We start from the raw sequence: 19,823 nt of genomic DNA, 5'->3' as shown, positions 1-19,823 counted from the left end.
AAAAGAAACAGCAGCACTTCCGGGATATATGTCACGTAACTTTCCTGTGCGCGCCTCTCTGCGGCTGCGCAGAAAGGGCATCGCCGGGGATCCATCGGGTTACTGGAGGGTTGCTAGCTATTCGAGCCCCTTTTCGCTTCTTTTCTGTGCCCAGACACCTGGGTTTCGCTCTGCCAGCAGAGCCATGAATCCCGACATCGCACGAGAGCGCCAAGAGGCGTCGTTTGACGTCGAAAAGCTGACGTACATTTTGGACGGCGGCCTGGAGAAGACCAAAAGAAGACGAGAAATTGGTCAGCTTCAAATGTCGTATTTAGTTTTGAATAGCTGCTGTTGTGCATATTAATCTTATTTCGTGTGAGGAGAAGTTGCCAGAGTAATTTAAGCGAACTGTTTCTGCAGAGCTTGCTAACATTTTCCTTAACCGTATCCTAAGTTCCAGCTGTGTGTCCTTTTCAAGTGTTGTGAAATACTTCCTCCTATAGGTCCCATGCAAAGTCCTGTTTATATGGCTTCTCATGTCACGGTGATCGAGCATGTTTCGGGGGAAAAATCGGCTTTAGTTTTATCCACCAGTCATTTTTACTAAAGTAGGCCAGGCTAAACCAGTAGTACAGCAAGAAATGAGGAATGATTTGTTGTGTCCAGGTTTATTCATTAGCGAGATGTCAAGTCCATGATTACCTTTGTGTTCTGCATCCTGGATGAACCCAACCTGAGGAAACCTGGGTGGAGTGACATGTAATATCAAAGTACAGCGTTTAGATCTAAATGTCACTTTTTTTTTTTTTACTGTTATTTACCAGAAAGTTTGAGTCGATTCAGGGACTTGACTTCACTGTTTCTATGAATCAGACTGGCGTCAGGGACTCAGATATGAGGATAAGGATTAAATTCCTGTTGGATCTAAAATCATTACCTCCTCATCCAAGGGTCTGCAGCACAAGTTTCTCTTTTATGGCTTCTTAAATAAAACATTTTAATAATAAAAAAAATCATCGTTAATCAAAATGGGAATCAGCATGTGGGAAAGAAATTTAGAAATCTCAAATTATGAAACAAAAAGTACAAAAAGTTTTAGTTGCTTTTAATGACAACAAATAAATACAATTGCTTTTGCTAACATGTCACAAAATAAGTGAAAATAATTGTGACACTTCTTCTTCTTGTTATTATGTTTTTGATAGTTATACTTAAGCAATTGTGGGATAAAGACTCGCTATTTAAGCCCGATAATACATTTTTTGAGTTGATGCAGATTGTATTTCCTTTGTGCTTATCGCTAACACGAATATGACGATATTAGCTGGTTATTGGGACTATCTGCTGAGGTACTGAATGGGAAAGAGAACAAAACCAGACAAAAAGTCCAGTTATGATATTAGACAGATCCCTAATTAATGCCAAAAGGAAAGTAGAACATTTTTAACTCTCGGGCAAATTAAAATTATTAATTTTTTTTTAAACCGACACCCGGGGAAACAAAACAACTCAATCAAATAAAATTTTAAAATATCTGCATCCACTTTAGAAAATAGCAATGTCAGCTGTTGTTCAGTTAAAAAGTAAATGCAAACTTTTAACTGTCTGAAGTTTACTGTAAACAAATGGCTTATTTGGAAAAGTAAAAAAGGCGCTTAGTGCGCCACAGTACAGCTTTTGTATGAGCGTGATTTATTACAAAATATGGCTTTCCTACTAATAATTTCCTCCACTCGCCTATTGAATAAATTCTGCCTTGATAACACGTAGGACGTAAAGTTTTTATATTTTGTGTCTTGTGTAGAGTCGCTGGTTTTCAGCGACCCAGACTTCAACGAGGAGGACCCAAACTTCCTGTCTCGCAGTGAGCGCTATGACCAGGCGGTCCGAAAAAGTGCCCAGATGGTCCTGAAGCTCCGAGAGTATGGCATCGCAGACCCGGAGGAGATCTATTACTACAAGAGGTACGCAGAGAGGGAGAAGTGACGCGGGCAAAACGGCTCGCTGGCACGCGGCCCCGACAACCTGCAAGAACACGATGCCAGAGTTACACTCACCGTTTAATCGTTACACTAAAAAGCTCAGGGCTGTTCGTAGCCAAGTCTATTTAGGGAAATTCTTTGAAAAATGAGTGGTCTGCTGGTTTTATAGACAGGATCACAGTGTGCTGAGCTCTACCCTGACTGTACTTTATATTACTGCTGTATAAAACTGCAGGTTGAGCTTTAGGCAGGAGGTTTTATCACGTAAGTCAGAAGGTTGGCTGCAGATGTCCAGCAGCTCCGATAAAACACTTAGTGGTCAAACTGTTGCTTGAATCTGACATGGAAGGTTTCACACGGGTGAATAAAAAAAAAAAAAAAAGGTCCTTGGAGTCTTCTGTGGGTTAAAACAAGCAAACACGGTCTGAACAAAGTTCAGAAGAGATTATGAGTGGGGCAAAGGCTGTACAGGCTGCCAGCTTATAATACTTAATACAGTCAAGAGTGGTGCAGTTCATGCAATGCCCGGCTAAAGGATTGAGCTTTTTCACATAAGTCATGTTACAACCACAGACGCTAATGTGCTTTATTTGGGACCTTATAGACCAACATAAAGTGGTGCATGGTCGTCAGAGTGGACGGAAGATAAGATGCAAATCAGAAAAGCGTGCCGTCAGCGTTGTGGTGCAGTTTCAGCTCGCAGTCTTTCAGGGTGTGTCTCTGTCACCTTTACACACGAAGAGACTGAAAACGCCGTCCATTATATATTTATTTTGTTGCAAAAAGGCTCAAGCTGAGACAGATCGGATGAAGATGATCCATAAACTTCAGTTCTCAAGCATTGACACAGTTTAATTTAGGTCTAGATTGTGGTCAGTCCATTGCAACACATGAATACAGATCTAGTCCATTCCAGTGTGTCTCAGGTTGTATGCTTAGGTCCGTTGATGTGCAGGAAGGCGGAGCTTCACCTCAGTCTTCTGCAGCCTACAGCTACCCTGTATTCAGCTGCATCCAGGTCTCCCCTGAAAAAGAGACTGCTTACTTTCCTGGTTAAATAAAGCTTTAGTAATACTTAAATCCATCTTCACTTCAACTCTGACCTGCTTTTCATGTCCTTGCTGCAGGATACCCACAGCCTGCTGCTGCCAGCACCACGTTTCACAGCGGGTCTTACCTTACAGCCGCATGTAGCATTTCAATGTTGGCCAAAAAAAAAAGTATTTTCTTTTTCATCTGACCCAAGCACCTTCTGTCACATATTTGCAAACTGCATATGTGACGTCCTGCAGCTGTATTTAGGAATGGCTCTCTTCTAGCAGACCTCTGGTCATGGCATGATTTATGGAGGTTTAACCAACAGTGATCCTGTCAGCAGACTCTCCACCTCAGTTGTGGATCTCTGCAGCTCCTCCAGAGCACAATGTGACAAATATTTAACTGCGTCCACTTCATCAAGTAAGGTAAAAGCCAAATCAGCTAAAATTAGGAAGTATGACAACAGTTACGTCGGGTTTGGTGTCTAATCTCCACCAAATCTCTAATATTAGGTGTTTTTAATATATATTTTTAAAAAACATACATAATTCCGAATGTATTTAAGAATACAAAAGGATGTTTTAAAAATACTATCAGCGGAATCTAATAGGAACCTTGGAAAAATGACTGCTGCTAATAAGGGGTCCCTGGCCATGAAAAGTTTGAGAGCCCCTATACCCAGACGGACTCTCACCCTCGGTGTTAAATACATTAGGTCTGTGGTTGCAACCTGAAAAATGTGGGAAGGTTCATGAGAACTGTGGTAAGGCTTCTACTGTAATATAGAGCTGCACAATATATCGCATCACAGCCGTCATTGCATCATCAGCGGGCGCAGACCGGGCCAGACTATCAGACTCAGTAAGTGGGATGCGCCCTGTTTTCCTCCGTCTCCTGTACAACTTTAGCAGCTGGCATGTTAAACTCACAGAGTGGCGGGGGCCATGTTTAATGGCTTTCCACATCAGACGGGAATAACGTTGGTCAAAGCCTGACTTTAGCTTCACAGCGGACTCCTTTTAATATCAGGGGATGTGTGTGTTGTCTGTTGATTGGACAAAAAGTGAATCTGAGCTTCAACTCCCGTTCACCCAGAATGGCTCAAGGCAACCAGCACGAAGCCCTGGGGCTGCACTTTACCATGTTCCTCCCGAGCCTGCGCAGCCTGTGCGACCCTCAGCAGGCCAACAAGTGGCTGTCTCTGGCAGAGTCCTTCCAGGCTGTGGGCACATATGCCCAAACTGAGCTGGGTCACGGTCAGTCCTGGACGCGCAAACATAATCATTTACTTCATAGATTCACGAGGCCCTCGGACAGAAAATGGCTTTTTGTGTAAGGTTAAAAGGCAAAACCTGGTAGTGCAACGATATTATAGACAATAGCTTAGTGCCACGGGGAGAAATGGGAGGTTCTTGTGTGTTTGACAGATCTGAATCATGTCGTGGAGAATGGCTAATTAGAGCCTTAACATGATGGATGGTCGTCCAGCCACATAGAGTCCTGAAATTCATCCGTTGTAGAGCTAACATAATCCTGCTTTACGGATAACTAACTTCTAGCATTAGGTTTCCTTAAACCCACTCACCTCACCATTTAGCACAACTTTCACCCTCCTTGCTCTCACATTTCCCTATTATAATCATCCACCAATGATGGCGCTCATGTGTATTCTGATCAATGTGTGTCATAATTGATTTCCATCTCTCACAAATCATGGAAAAGCTTCAAATGATTCGTACGAATAAGCTCAGCCCCGTCCTTGGATCGGCGGCTGGGATCCTGGGAGTCCAGGAATCGCGGGGTTTAGGAAGTGAACAGGCGGCATTGTGTGAGCGGGGGAGGCCAGCGAGGCGTTTTTAATCTGAATGGCTGAAAGTAGGCCAGAGCGGCCCTCCTGCCTGCTTCTATGACAGAATGGAGAAGAACAGGAGCGGCTGCTCTTCCACGCTTTGGACTGACGACCTGGGGTTTTCTAACGCTGTTGGTTTGCTTCAGGACCACTCTAGACCAAAGTCCTGACCCAAACTAAGCACAATCCGCATTGTGTAATTCTATACATGCTGAAGATAATTTTATATGGAGAGCAAAGGCGAACAGTTTCATAAATGATAAATGACACTTGAATGCTTGAATCAACTATCCCAATATGCATGTGATGCTCACAAGCTGTTTTGTCTTTGTCACGTCTCCCCCCTGCTGTCTGCTTTCACAACCCCTCTGTTCCCCCCCCGCCAATCATTCACATCCCTCCTCTGGGGATAAAAACATTTGATTCTTTTTCTCTTATTCACCTGTTTAAACTTTCCATGGGACGGCTTCTGTCCATCGCTGATATCTGTCCACATCAACCCCCCCCCTTCCCCCCTGCTTCTCTTTCTCTGTCTTGCGTGGCCAAGTTGTGTGCACCCCGGCAGGCCATCGCCCTTGGACCTTCACTTGGCGATGTTCCTGCCCACCCTGCTCAACCAGGCCACCCCAGCTCAAATGGACCGTTTCTTCATGCCCGCCTGGAACCTGGAGATCATCGGCACCTACGCTCAGACCGAGATCGGCCACGGTAAAATGAAAACAGACCCGCCTAAGTCGCCACGCTTGTTTTCACAGGCCACTGTCTGGTTAGATGGCTCTAAATATGGGATGATTCTCGGTGGGCCTAAGATGCTAAGTCTCCATGACATCAGAGTTGGTGTTTAAGAGTTTGGGTCTGATCCGACCTGCAGTTTGCTGCAGGTATCTTGACAAAAAGCCGTTTTTTTTGCTTTGATATTTAACGATCTTTGAACACTTCCCACTCTCGGGATGTTCGCAAGGTTGGGTCTTAGAAGATAAAATAAAGAAAACTGTAAATCCTGTTAACAATACTGAGCATCATTTAATCAGGCTGTGACCACCCAGAGCATAGGGCTGGACGATATAGGAAAAAAAAGCATATAGATGAAATAGAAATGATATTGATCGATAATTATCAACAAATCCAAAACATATATTTTAAGTGCAGCCCTGGCTATTTTATGCTGTTGCTTAGCAACTTATTTTTAGATAGAGACACACAAACACTAAATTCAAACTCAACCCTTTATTCAACCAACTTTTTACCAAAACTGCAAGTATTTAAAAAATGAAATAGAACATGTGCTCTCTGAACTCTTTGAAGGGGGCGGAGCTTGGTGACGGAGCGTTTCTCGGTCTGTGATTGGTTGGATGGATGTAATGACTAGTATTAATCTACATGATAGGCTACAATGCAAAAGGAAAGAAAACTGTTCTTCTATTAAACTTTTTATTGACCCTTTTTTTCTATCATCGATATACGTCTATTAATTGATATATATTGTCATTGAATCATCGTCCAGCTCTATGCTGTAAGGCACCTAAAGTAGCATCGCTCTCCAGAAGCAGCTGAAAACGGGCAGGGGCTAAGCTTTTTAGTTCGGGGACGGCTGTTAGACGTTTCGGGGCTTACACTGACTCACAGAGTCATTCTAACGTGTGACGGCTTGTGTTCTCTGCCCCACATGAGAACAATCCAGCTTTAAGTTTCTGAAGCGGACATGCCTCTATCCACAGCTACTAAAAACCGAAGGTGTGCTTCTTCCCTTCAATTTTACGGCTGCCCCTCTAGAATACCAACTAGCTGTTAGTGCGACCCCTCGCCTGCGTCTGTTCCCGCTTTAGTCGAGCCTTCTCTCCCCCTCCTTCACCCTGTGGCTTTTTAAGAGTTGTTGGGACGTGAGTTTGTCTGCAGAGCAGCTCAGACAGCATGCCGGGGCGTGGCGTTCATTTCACTGAATGAATGTTAGCGATGTGTTGAGATCTGTCAAACACTACAAGATGCTATACTCCTTTGTGTCTTTAGTATAAATGAATAAATAAAAAAAAACAGAACTGGCTTTTTATATTGAAATTGACTCTGATACAACATGTGGGAGAATTTAAAGTCGTGGCCTGAGCAGGTTGTTACCCAGTTATATATCATTTTATTTCTGTGTAACTGTAGTTGTAGAACGTGTCGGCACGTTGCTGTTCTCCTAACCCTTGTGTCTCTGCGTGTCCTCCCCACATGCGGGCTGTGTGCGCCTGGCGGGCTTTGCGGTGACGCCTGAATGCAGGCACGCACCTCAGAGGGCTGGAGACCACGGCCACGTACGACCCCGCCACGCAGGAGTTCGTGCTGAACAGTCCCACCGTCAGCTCCATCAAGTGGTGGCCTGGAGGACGTAAGCCCAATGCCGCGTCTCCGCTTTCAGAAGTCACTAATATGCATGCTGGTGGCATTCCTGCGATCAAACGGGGGGAGTTCCTGTAACTCCGACAGCGGGACAGAACGGGAATGATCCTCTCTCCGTCTCTGCCGTTCCAGTTGGGAAGACCTCTAACCACGCCATCGTCCTAGCCCAGCTTTACAGTCTGGGAAATCGCCACGGTCTGCACGCCTTCATCGTCCCCATCCGTGACATGACCACCCATGAACCTCTGCCAGGTAGACGCGCTCTCTGGGGGGCCGGTATAACACAATCCTGTCACTCGTTGCTATTTACTTATCTGGTTGTCACCCACAGGTATTGTTGTTGGTGATATTGGCCCCAAGTTCGGCTTTAATGAGGTTGATAATGGATTCCTGAAATTGGAGAACGTGAGGATTCCTCGAGAGAACATGTTGATGAAGTATTCAAAGGTAAGATGACTACTTTAGAACCCGGTTATCTTACTGAGGAGATGATAAAATGAACGTTTACACACTAGGCCAGCATTAAAGAGCTGTGGAGATATAACCTCAGATAAACCGTTTCCATCATATCAGGATTCTGTAAGGAGATTAACCGTAGGGATTTATAAGGTGTAGAAATTCTGGGCCATTCAGAGCGGTTCTGACGTGACATTGTGTCGCCACCAGGTGGAGCCAGACGGGACCTACGTGAAGCCACCCAGTTCCAAGCTGACCTACGGCACCATGGTGTTTGTGCGCTCAATGATTGTCGGGGAGTCGGCTCGGGCCCTCTCCAAGTCCTGCACCATCGCCATCCGCTACAGCGCCGTCCGTCACCAGTCTGAGATCCGGCCGGGGTCAGTCAGCTCAAGCTGCCGCACAGAATGGGCCTCAGTGGGTTCACGTAGAATGAGGCAGAACTCGCTTTACGTTTATTTAACCCAGGGGTCACCAACCTTTTAGAAACAGAGCTACTTCATTGGTTCTGTGTCATATGAAGGGCTACCTGTACTGACCTTTGAACTAAAGAGTCAGAGCTCACCTTAACTTTATGTAATATAAACAAAACAAAAAAAAATTTTTAATTCATTTTGAATCTACGTAAGTACAAGTATGATTTAAAAAGGAAGAGCAACTAAATAACATAAGATTTTAGATGCAGCTCACAGGAGGGTTGTGCTATTTTTTAACAGACTTGAGGACACCATAATGTGGTCCTGGAGGGCTACCTGGTACCTGTGGGCCCCATGTTGGTGACCCCTGACTTAACCTATTATTCACACACACAAAAGTTGGGTTTCCAACCTCAAAACCATATGTGCTCAAAAAGATTTCAGAGTTCCTCTTCTGTTTGAAAAGTCCAGAAAAGAAGGGAAGTGTTTGGATCGTTTTCCAGTTCTGGGGAAATAAATTTGAAGATGGAAAATCTTTAGAATTTTCCCATGGTATGTCTCATTTTCATGTTTTTAGAGGGATGGAAATTTTAATATTACTTAATACGCTAAAGTTCAGAAATTGTGCTTTAAGTGATGGCAATTATAGTTTGAAACGTGAGTTGTTATTTGGGTAATAGGCTTGAGAAATAAAGCCGGTCTAAGTTAGTCCAGATGCCAACAGAACAGTGAAATATCAAAGTCTGAAAACGGAAAGCCAATTTAAGCATTGTGTTCATGATTTGTGGAATCTATAGTAGAACCTATAAATAGCAGTGCAGGGTGAATATTTTATACTATTGTACAAACTAGAAATTCATGTGTAGAAAAAGTCCAGAAGTTTGAAATTAAAAATCTGTAGGAACCTTAAGTTATTTTCTTGATGAACAGTGGTAGGATCCCTGCAACCCTAATAGTTGACATAAATACTCTGCTGGCTTCACTAATGGAATAGAAAGTTGGTCAACTTGTAAATGTAATGTTATGTAATCCATGCAGCACAGTTAAACTACGTTTAACTATTTTAACTAGTCTCACAGATGGCCTGAACAGAATCTGAAAAGGAAAGCAAACCTTTTCAGGAAAAATAAATATTTCTGGATGTGTCATGATTAGAATTTCTTTGCGATCAATGCAAACATGAATCACTACATCAGAACAGAAAGATTGACGAGGGCCAATAAATGAAACAATCACAAAATGAATCAGCTAATATTGGTTCACTACTGCTAAACAAAAACGGATGAAACAACAATATTAATAATGCAAAAATTATCCAACAAAACAAACAGAAACTCTACAGAACATGCAGAATTACACTAATCTGAGAAAACCCTCAGAGCTATCAGGAGGTTATAGGCCTCTCAGGAGCCTAAAGGGAAGGTTTTATGACCTAATTCAGGTTGTAGTCTCTGACTTTAATCTGGAAGGGGAGAGTTGGAAAGACGGTGTTTACAGCCTTCAGAACCACGCTGGAATTAGCCAACTCGCAGCACCAGACAGCAGCTTGGATCTGGACCTACTGACTCTCTGCTGTCCTGAAAGGCAAATCTGAATGCCTCAGAGCCACTTGTTGGCCCAGTCATGATTTCAGTCTAGACAGGTCCTCGGGCGACTGAGCGGTCCCCATCTTTGGATCACGCTGGGATAAGACTGTTAACATTGAAAAAGGGGATCTGCTCTGGATCAATTTTCAAGCAGGAAGTGAAAACTGCTGTGGTTTTCTAGTGGTCTGATCTGCTACGTCCTCCTGCGAGGAAATGTCTAACCCGTGTGTTACCAACCTGCAGAGAGCCAGAGCCTCAGATCCTGGACTATCAGACGCAGCAGTACAAGCTCTTTCCTCTGCTGGCCATGGCCTATGCTTTCACGTTTGTTGGCCAGTATATGACGGAGATATACCACCGCATCTCTGAAGACATCAACCAGGGGGACTTCAGCCAGCTGCCAGAGGTACGGACCTGTTGTGGAACGGCTCTTCAAAACGAACCCTTTCATTCAAAGAAAGTACTGATCTCTGTTTGACTGTCGGTACTCAGATATTATAGTTAGTCAGCCACTTTTTTTTAGTTGACATACAACAAAAAAACCTGTTGTGCCTTTGCAAGAATGGAGGCAAATTTATACTGTGGGGACAATTACCGTAACTATGCAAAGGCTTCAAAGCTGATTTCAATGAAATGTAAATGGTATCGGTGTGGGAAAATAAGATAAACCAATTCAAGTCTGGCTCTTTGTGTTAGAATAGCCTTGGGAATGGTGCAGAGTGCACTCCCTGCATTAGAGATGGGCAGGAAAACAAAGCAGAGGACCATTAAGCAGCTCTGGGTGTCTTTCAAGTATTGAATAATTGTTGATCGTAAGCTGAATCTCCGTGACCTTGTTTTCCCTCCCATCCTACAGCTCCATGCCCTCTCCGCGGGCCTGAAGGCCTTCACCACTTGGGAAACCAACTCTGCCATTGAAGTGTGCCGCATGTCGTGCGGCGGCCACGGCTACTCCCGCAGCAGCGCCTTGCCAGATATTTATGTTGAGTTTACGCCGACCTGCACCTACGAGGGCGAGAACACGGTCATGATGCTGCAGACTGCAAGGTGACGTGCCGCTCAGCCTAATGCACAGCCATGACGCTCCCAGCCAGTCAGGATATGTCGGCCAGTGTCAGTCATTTTTTAACACATCGGTATCGGCCCGACAGGTAAAACTGGGCTGATACTAACAATCTGTTTATTTCCATCCAGTTGCTCTTTGCGCCAGTGTTTCGAGAGGGGCAGGGGATGGGGTGGTCATTCTATTTATTTATTCATTTATATATTTTTTAGGACATGTGACAGTGACAGTAACACATTGCAGCCGGGATCTTGGGTTTTTTAAATGAAGCAGAGAGGCAATGTGAGCATTGTGGTCATTTTTCACGGTATAAATGGAAGATATACGAAAAGCATCATGTAAGTCTAGATTATAGCCCACATTAAAAACCTCTGCATTGTTTTCAGTCGGTACAAAATTGTGCAAGTTTTGGTCATCCCAGAAATGTAAATGTGTGTTGGTACATTTATATATACATACGCACATCGGTAAATATCAGTTATGGGACATAAGAAGCAAAGTAATATCAGACATCGATGTCTGATGATGATATTTCCATACCGGTGCATCCCTAGTCAACATGCAGCCACACAGCAGTTTACGGTTACACAGGAACTGGTGGAGACACGGACTGCTCCACCCTCAGTCATAACAAACATGAGGATGTGCTTCATGATGGTGGCGGCTTTGGGTCCTTAGCTCTGGAAAGGTCAGCAGATCAGTTTCAGAAAGCTCCCGGATGATTTTCGGTCTTTTCCAGGGGCTTTGTTTGCCAGTGAGGACCCGCAGTTCCAGAAATGTCCCCACTGGTGTTTAGCTCATACCTGAACATGGTGTTCACAGAGAAAGAACAAAAGCTGTAGTGAATGGGAGGGAATGAAACAGGATACACGGTTTGCAGTGCTCTCTGAAAAAGAACCACAGACCTGAATGGTGTGCAGTTGTCCTCATGTAGACACCAGTGGCTTTCAGCTATGTTGGGTGTTTCTCCAAACAGCCTTTAATTTAGTATTTCTCGTGTGGTGCTGAATATCAGCGTTTGATGCTGTAACACTAAACCGTCCCTTCACCTGGACAGATCAGACACCGATTAAGAAAACAACAGTCCTTAGACACAATAAAAGCATAAAAATGTGCCACAGAATGTCTTATTAAGACCATCTTGCTTCAGGATCTCCTGGATGTATTTTTGAGCTTCACAATCCTTGTGTGTGAGCATCTACAATATTCATGTGTGCAGGTATCTGGTGAAGAGCTACCGGCAGGCCAAAGAAGGCCAGCAGCTGAGCGGCATTGTGTCATATCTGAACGAGTCGCAGGACAGGAGGGTGCAGCCGCACGCCGTGGCCGCCAGACCCCCCGTGGTGGACATCAACGACCTGAGCAGCCTGGTGGAGGTCTACAAACAGCGAGCGGCCATGTAAGTGGAAGCCTCAGCTCACAACAAAACCCCCTTGGATCAGGGGAAGCTCTGTCCATGGCGTAATCCTTTCACAATCACAGAATAACTTCAGTAACATTTGGACACCATAGTTTAGAAATTTAGAATAAGTCGCTCCAGAATATAAGTCGCATCAGTCAAAAAATTTGTCATGAAGAGCAAAAAAACATATATAAGTTGCACCGGACTATACGCATTTATTTAGTAATGTATTTCACACAATCCACGAGTAAAAACGGCAATTTAATAAATTGCCAATGTATTAAATTACACAGCTGCATCCACAACCAGCTGAATAATATGGAACATACCTGGGAGGATGAATGGGGTGAATTAGCCAGTGCATTTCAGTGGAACAGCCCGTTACGCTGAAACTACACCCTGAAAATAGCGGTGCTACGTGCTAAGCTAACAGTACAACACGGATGTTTGAGAGCAAGATTAAGCTGACGTGCGTCAGCAAAGTTAGAAAACGCCTGGACAGCGGACCTGTAAGCTAGCGCTAGCTGTTATTAGCTTCACGGACGGCCCGATAACAGGGTTCTGTTGCGGTCTGAGCTCTCCCTTTGAGCTGCATCATGCAACGCTCCGCTGCGTAAATGCGTATTGAAACGGTGAAACAACATACGTGTGTTCAGTCTTTGTTGTCTATAAGTTAATGTTTTTATTAAATTTTTAAGTTGCACAGGAGCAGCATATAGTTTTTGTAAGCATAGAGAGCCCTCTTGTGGCTATAGGCGGTAGTATTTACTCCTTGGTTCATGTTGCTCAATATTTATTACCATTTAAAATTTATATATAAGTCGCACCTGACTATACGTCGCAGGATCGGCCAAACTATTAAAAAAAAGTGTGAATTATAGTCCGAAAAATACGGTAATAGAAAGGTTGGTAAGGGCAAAACTAAAGGCATGCATATACTGCCCTGAGAGGTGAGCCATATGGCGCACATCAAAAACCAACATCTGCGTGGAGTGCAGCTCATATTGACATCATAATGTGGCATTCGATAGATGTTTATTTCTACCTAATAACTGGCGAAGGGATAAAAGTCGGCCCTTTGTAATATGTTTCTTCCATATGATGCTATTTAATTTGTCTGCATCAGTGTCGGCTTCAGTCAGTAGTTCTGGGCTCTCACCCGTGGTTCTGCCTGTATTAGTTTCTCTGAGTAAGATGATATCCATTACCGATTACATCACTGCATGCTGCCCACTTTAGTCATGTCTAAATCCATTTGCTGTGAGTATCAGCTGTGGCGAGGACAAAGAGTCAGTCTGTTGGAAGGAGACGAAATGTGGTGTACCACGTTCAGATGGCAGATGAATAAAAGCCCGGAGGAAGTCTTTTGTCTGGTCCTGTTGGATCTTTATTAAGATTCTGTCATTTCATAAGAGCTGTAAGAAACTTTGGGGAAGCCGATATTTTCTGATGTTATGGTTCTTTATAGTGCAAAGAGTCATTGAAAAGTGCTTGAGATTGTCTCCAGAGACCATTCTAGAAGCCTGTGTTTGTCAGACATGGCTATGGGTTGGCACAAAGGTGGAGCTCGGATGGTGCTGTGCTGTGTTTGCTGTTGGATTGTCTTTGATTGACCAACACAAAGCAGTGTATAGCTGTGAAGTGGACAGAAAAGGATCCGTAGCGTTCTACCTTTACATTTCTGCAAAGTGTGGCCTGAGTCACTCACTTCCTGAGTGAGTGACTCAGCTGCTGGTTTCGGGTGTTTCTCAGCTGTGCACCTAGAGACTGAATGCTTTGTCTGTCCTGCTTCTCAAAGTAGCTCAAGCTCACATAGACTGGATGGACATTATCTACTGGGAGGTGAACATCTGCCCCCATCTCCTGTCTTTTACAGCCACCAAGATCTTTTCTTCCTGGACAGCCCAGCATTCAGCTCCATCCATCCTCACATCACTCTTGACTAACTGTCCTACCACTGCTTAGGAAAAGTAATCCCACAGCATAATGCTGCCACCCCCGTGGAGTGATTTCCACAACACAAAGCCTTTGGAGCTTAAAGAGTTACATGTTGGTCTCATCTGACCAGTGCCCCTCCCATGTTTCCTCTGCATGTTTTTTGGTAAAATATAAATTAGACTTCCTTTGGATCTCTTTCTATAATAGAGCTCATTCTTCCATAAAAGCCAGATCTGTGGAGTGCATGACTAATAATATTCGGCTGATTCTCCCACCTGATCTGTGGATCATTGCAGCTCCTCCAGAGTTGCTCTTGTCTTCTTCACTTGTTGATGCAGTCATTGCCTGGTCGGGTCATTTTAGGCAGAGAGCCGTGACGGAGTGTAGTTACTGATTAGGAACCCTCCACTTCATACCAATGTGCTTCTTTGTGTTGGCCTAACATAAACTCCCAACAAATACATTATGGTTTATAAAATTTGTTGTAAAATGACAAAAAGTGAAAGATTTGTGTCCATCTTTGCAAGGCACTGTATCTGTTTGTAGTTCACTAGAACAACCCATTGATGGAGGGTGTGTGTGTGTTCTTGTACTTGTAGCTGAGCAAGAACATTTTGTGCTCATTTTACTAGTAAAGTGAGGACCTTTTTTTTGTCCTTACTTTTTTTCTTGTCTAGGGGCTAGGTTTAGGATTAATGTGTCAATTTGGTTTAGGTTAGTGTGATGTATCTACCGTAAAGGTTAGGGTTAGGCCGTAGAAAGGCTTAAGAATGAGTGGAAGTCGAGGCTCGGTCCTCACTTTGTATTTTAAACCAGGGTGTGTGTGTGTGTGTGTGTGTGTGTGTGTGTGTGTGTGTGTGTGTGTGTGTGTGTGTGCAGTCTTGTTGAGATGGCAGCAAAAAGCATCCAGCAGGAGCTGCAGCGCAGGAAGTCACAGGAGGATGCCTGGAACAACAGCGCCATCGACCTCGTCAGAGCCTCGGATGTAAGTTTGTTTCTGTGTCACTTTGAAGTTAAATTAAAGGGAATTCACCTTTTAATTTGGAAACAACTTCAATAAGCTGCTTTTACAGATATGTTTTCACACATAAACTACATTTTTCGTATCTTACATTATATTAGGAACCAATGCGTTGTTGATTGTGGTGTTAAGATATTTTGCTATTTTGTTTGTTTTTGTGCGGGGGGAGGGGTCAGTGTAGAGACTGATGCTGATCCCTTTAATAGGCCTTTCCAACTCTAAATGTTTTCTATCGCACAGCAACTGCTGCATTTATTGCTCTGAATGGTCCATAGTATTTACTTGTTCTCTTACCATTGTCTCCCTTCAGGCCCACTGCCACTATGTTGTGGTGAAAGTGTTTAATGACAAGCTGAAGGGGGTTGGGGACACAGCCATACACTCTGTGCTGTCAACCCTGGCTCTGCTCTATGCCATGCATGGCATCACCAAGAACTCTGGGGACTTCCTGCTGGTAAGTTAAGCTCTCCTGTGTGGAGACTACCCTGTGGTAACCTGTGATGTTCATTAGCCCAGTCCACTGTTTGATCCCGTCTCAGAGTAAGCTCCTGAAGACTTGGTGTAATAGTTACTTTTGATCTGTTGACCTTTACGGTGGAAAGCTAGATACGTTTTGTTGTGAGAATGAGCTGCTGGCCGTCTTATACGAGGCCATTATTCAGTTTGCGATGTGCACGTCCATCACTTATTGTACGGCTCAGGCACAAAACAGGACCGGTCCAGACTGCTAAGAACAATCAGGTCTGCTGACAGGATCATCAGTGCTGACTTTTCCTCCATCCAGGACTTGTACAGGTGGCAGGTCAGGCAAAGGGCAGCTAACATCTCTGCAGAGCCCACACATTCTGGACACAAACTGTTTGAACTTTTAGGTTGGCGCTACAGAGCGCTGTTTACACAGCTGTCTCTCTGATGAACACTTGACAGTCAGAGTGCCTGGATCGACAACCACGTATTTTCACATTAATGCAACCTTGTCTTCTTGTAAATATAATGTTTACATACATATCTACAAAAAAACAACTAGAAAAACCAAAAAACTTTATTTCCCACTCAAATTGATATATTGCAAATGTCTGCACAATAACTTTGAGCCGCTTTGCTGCTGAAATGTGCCGAGAAAATAAACTTGACTTTTACATTAAGTGAAACTGAAGTCAAACTCTTTGTTTTGTCAAACTTGCCGATTAAAGCTGATTCTGATTCTGTGAAACCTTTTTTTCTTTCTTGCAGGCTGCACTGGTGAGCGTTCCCCAGGTACTGCAGATTTCAGTTCGCATGAAAGAGCTTCTGTCCCAGCTCCGACCCAACGTTGTGGCACTGGTCGATGCCTTTGACATCCACGACAAAAAGCTGAACTCGGTTCTGGGCCGCTACGACGGCAACGTCTATGAGCATATGTTTGAGTGGGCTCGTCGCTCACCGCTTAACGCCACGGAGGTAAAACAACCCTCACCACACTCTGTGACGTTTATAGGGCAGTGAAGCGATTTAAATCTTGAACTAACTGTAGAGGCCGTACCTGGCACTGCAGACTGAACCACAGCAGGGGTCAAGGTTTAGAATGATACTAGTAATAAATACATAAAAAATTACTTACAATGCATTGCAAGAGTATTCAAACTCCTCTAAAGCAGCACCGTGTAAGTTTTGACCCAAGTATTAGCTTAATTTGCGATATATTAAAGGATTTTTCAGGTCGATATGCAGCACTTGGCGATGTCAATGTCAGCATTTCCTTTGTAAAAAGAGAAGGAAACCCAGTATTTATTATTTTCCATAAATAGGAATCCATAAAGTGGGGCGTCCATTTGTAGTCGGTCGCCCTTTCTCTAATACACCTAAACCCCTATAGTCCCTTTAACGGGGCACTCTTCAATCTTTTATCTGGAAATGGAGTATATCACACCTACAAACCAAGACATTTCCCCTACGCTAAGAGACCTGGCAAGGAGAGCATTTATCAGAGAAGCAGCCACAAGGCTCACACAACCAGACGAGGGGGAATTTGTTGACAGGACAGCTATTAGCCGCGCACCCCACAAAGCTATTTATGTAAGAGTGGTGAAAAGAAAGAGATTTGTGAAAGAAAACCATTATGAAACCGTTGGATATATGATTACTAAACACAAAATATTCTTTCCCTTCCTCTTTCTGTAGCTTCTACAAAGTATTTCCTTTTACTGGCAGCGCTTCGACTGTCAGGCTGCAATAGCAGCTAAACTGTTGACCTCTAAGCGAAACTCACATTTTACTTTGAAATGACGCCAAAGCTGCCCCCACTGTAAAAAAAATAAATCTCTTCTGTGCCCATCAGGGAGGATGGTGAAAAACATAAGTGAAAGTCAGACCAAATCCAGTAGCATTGAACTTGTTGCACAGATTGCAGGAAGAATGTAGCCAGAGGAAATAAACTGACTGGAACATTTTTGTGTGATTTATATTTATATATTGATATTTTGATATTCTTCCCTTCATGAATCCTCTTATTCTCTCCTTTAGGTCCACGAATCCTTCCAGAAGTACCTGAAGCCCCTGCGGTCCAAACTGTAAGCTAGTGAATGGACTTCCAACTCATATCTGGGACCCTTTATCCTTGCACAAATCTCCCTGTAGTGACCTGTAATATCAACCCCATGATGGATTTGAATGCCTATGGTATGCCACGGGTATTCCCCGTGACTGTGGGACTCCAACCACTTCTGGTTTTTCTCTTTGCTGTAAAGTTTAACTGAACACGCACTACAAAAGCTTTGGTGCACAGCAGGTAACTGGAGTGTAATGGATGCTCAGTGGAGTGATGAGTAACCTTGTTGGAGAAATCGGCTGTATATCTCTTTTATTGCCAGAAACCGAAACAACGCATGTTTTTTTTAAATAAACATAAATGGTTAATATTTAAATTGAAGAAATAAATAATTTAAACCCACATAAATGGCTTAAAGAGTTAAAACAATTAAGCAGTTACTGTTTTTATTAAATCCTGCTGATTACAATTTCCGTTATAAACGCTGCATTAAATTCTCTTGTTGCCAGATGTCCGCAGAATAAAGTGTATGAGCCAGGAAATACGGAAGCTGCTTATGTTTAACAATGGATTTAAACTAGAAATACTGCCTGACGTCTGCAATATTTGTTTCCAAAATCCAATCCAACCTTATTTCCAATAGCCTAAAAACACACGGAAGCCTAATAGCTGTCCAGATAAAAGCAAAATATAATGGAAAATCACACATTAGGAAAATAAGAAAATAGGAAAGCAAACAATCTACATAAAAGCAACATATGATCAACAAAAAAAAAAACACCCCACTAAGAACTAAAAGCGCAGGAGGAAAGTGTTTTTAAAAGAGATTTAAGAAATGGCCCGCCCCCTCTTGACTTGCATTTGGTTCTCTGCACCGATGAGACCAAAACCTCTGGTGATTTGTTACCATCATCACCCAGACAATGTCGGCTCAAAACAGTTGATTCAGCCTTTTTCTCCTTGCTGAAGGTGTCCTCCTTTCCTCCTTAAACTGTGATCAGCTTGGTCACCGTGTTGGGGAGGAAATCATGCACTTTGATTTGTAATTTTATTGTTGAGAGACCTGCCCCTTTTGCATTTTTACTTAAATAACGTATGATTTTGTGCTTTAACATCACAGTATGTGCATTTAGTTGCTACTGAATGTTTTGGTTGGCAGAGGACTTCCTCTGTTACCAGGTGAACTATGTCCCGTATAAAAAGCATCCTTTAGACGCCGCATTATGAACTTCTGGCGCTGACAAATGGTGACTAAAGCCACATATTATGCGCAGCGTAGAGTCTGTGCATGAGTATTATCCCTCCCTACCATGTGGGGTTGACATTTGAAAGAGTTGCACCCTTGTCCACCTCTGGATAGCTTCTTTTTTTTTTAAAGCTGCTGTTTCTAACATGACACATTTCAGCACACACACTTTAAATTGGATTATTAAAATACTAAAAGCCTTGTGATTTGCTTTGTTCTTTCTGTCTTACTACTAAATCAAATGTGGGTAGACAATAGCTATTAGACTAATGCACACCTGGTTTTGTTTTCATTTCAAAGATTTCTTGAAAGTTTGGTTATAGAGACAGAATTAAAACTACTTGAGCAATCAGACTGCTACTTGGAGGAAAGCAGCTACAAGACGTAATATTTTTGTACAATTTTAGGACTGTAATGATAGTTTTAAAGCCTCACACTGTAACCAGTAAAGCTGATTTGTGCATCAGTATGTGCCTGAAGAAATGTTCCTTCTATTATCTAACAAAGTGAGGCTGTTGGTTCACGAGGGTTTTTGTGTTTTCACAAGCTGTTAAACCTGTGATTTGAGTGAAAAGGGCACAACTATTATTGTCATGTTCTGACTTCTTTGATTTTGTCAAAGTGTTTTCATTGAATGATTTTGTGTTAAAATGTAAAATGTAGTGTCATTTAACAAAAACAATGTAATAAACAAAATTAATGATTCATGTTTTTTTTTCTGAAGCTTTTTTTTTAATGAAGATCAATTCGCACACTGATAAAATTAACTTTTCTTTTGCGCAACTTAACTTGTTGCTGTCGAAATAGGATTGGGTAAATTGATTTCAGTTTTTGTACCATAACTCCTTATTTATGAAGCGTCTTAAAAGTAACAGCAAAGGTGACCTAAATGCTGTACAGCTAAAACATGAATAGCAAAAGCTTAGAGAATTAAAGGT

The 19,823-nt window shown here is 43.0% G+C and overlaps 1 protein-coding gene across 2 annotated transcripts; it reads left to right on the top strand.

Annotated features, from left to right (window-relative positions):
• The first annotated feature begins 13 nt into the window (after positions 1-13).
• acox1 (acyl-CoA oxidase 1, palmitoyl) lies at positions 14-19,590 on the top strand. Of its 2 annotated transcripts, none has more exons than XM_036129615.1 (14): positions 14-293; positions 1,787-1,946; positions 5,399-5,559; positions 7,112-7,219; positions 7,363-7,482; positions 7,562-7,677; positions 7,897-8,066; positions 9,932-10,094; positions 10,545-10,735; positions 11,971-12,150; positions 14,971-15,076; positions 15,423-15,566; positions 16,346-16,552; positions 17,615-19,590. In XM_036129615.1, exons 1-14 carry the CDS (start codon positions 29-31, stop codon positions 17,663-17,665), a joined length of 2,142 nt encoding a protein of 713 aa, XP_035985508.1. In that variant the 5' UTR covers positions 14-28; the 3' UTR covers positions 17,666-19,590. The 2 variants fall into 2 exon arrangements, with proteins under 2 accessions (XP_035985508.1, XP_035985509.1); XM_036129616.1 differs by lacking the exon at positions 5,399-5,559 and adding an exon at positions 4,098-4,258.
• The last annotated feature ends 233 nt before the right edge of the window (positions 19,591-19,823 follow it).

The sequence above is a fragment of the Fundulus heteroclitus genome, unplaced genomic scaffold, assembly GCF_011125445.2.
Source record: "Fundulus heteroclitus isolate FHET01 unplaced genomic scaffold, MU-UCD_Fhet_4.1 scaffold_192, whole genome shotgun sequence".
Classification (NCBI taxonomy): domain Eukaryota; kingdom Metazoa; phylum Chordata; class Actinopteri; order Cyprinodontiformes; family Fundulidae; genus Fundulus; species Fundulus heteroclitus.
This window is presented reverse-complemented; position numbering and strand designations above follow the sequence as displayed.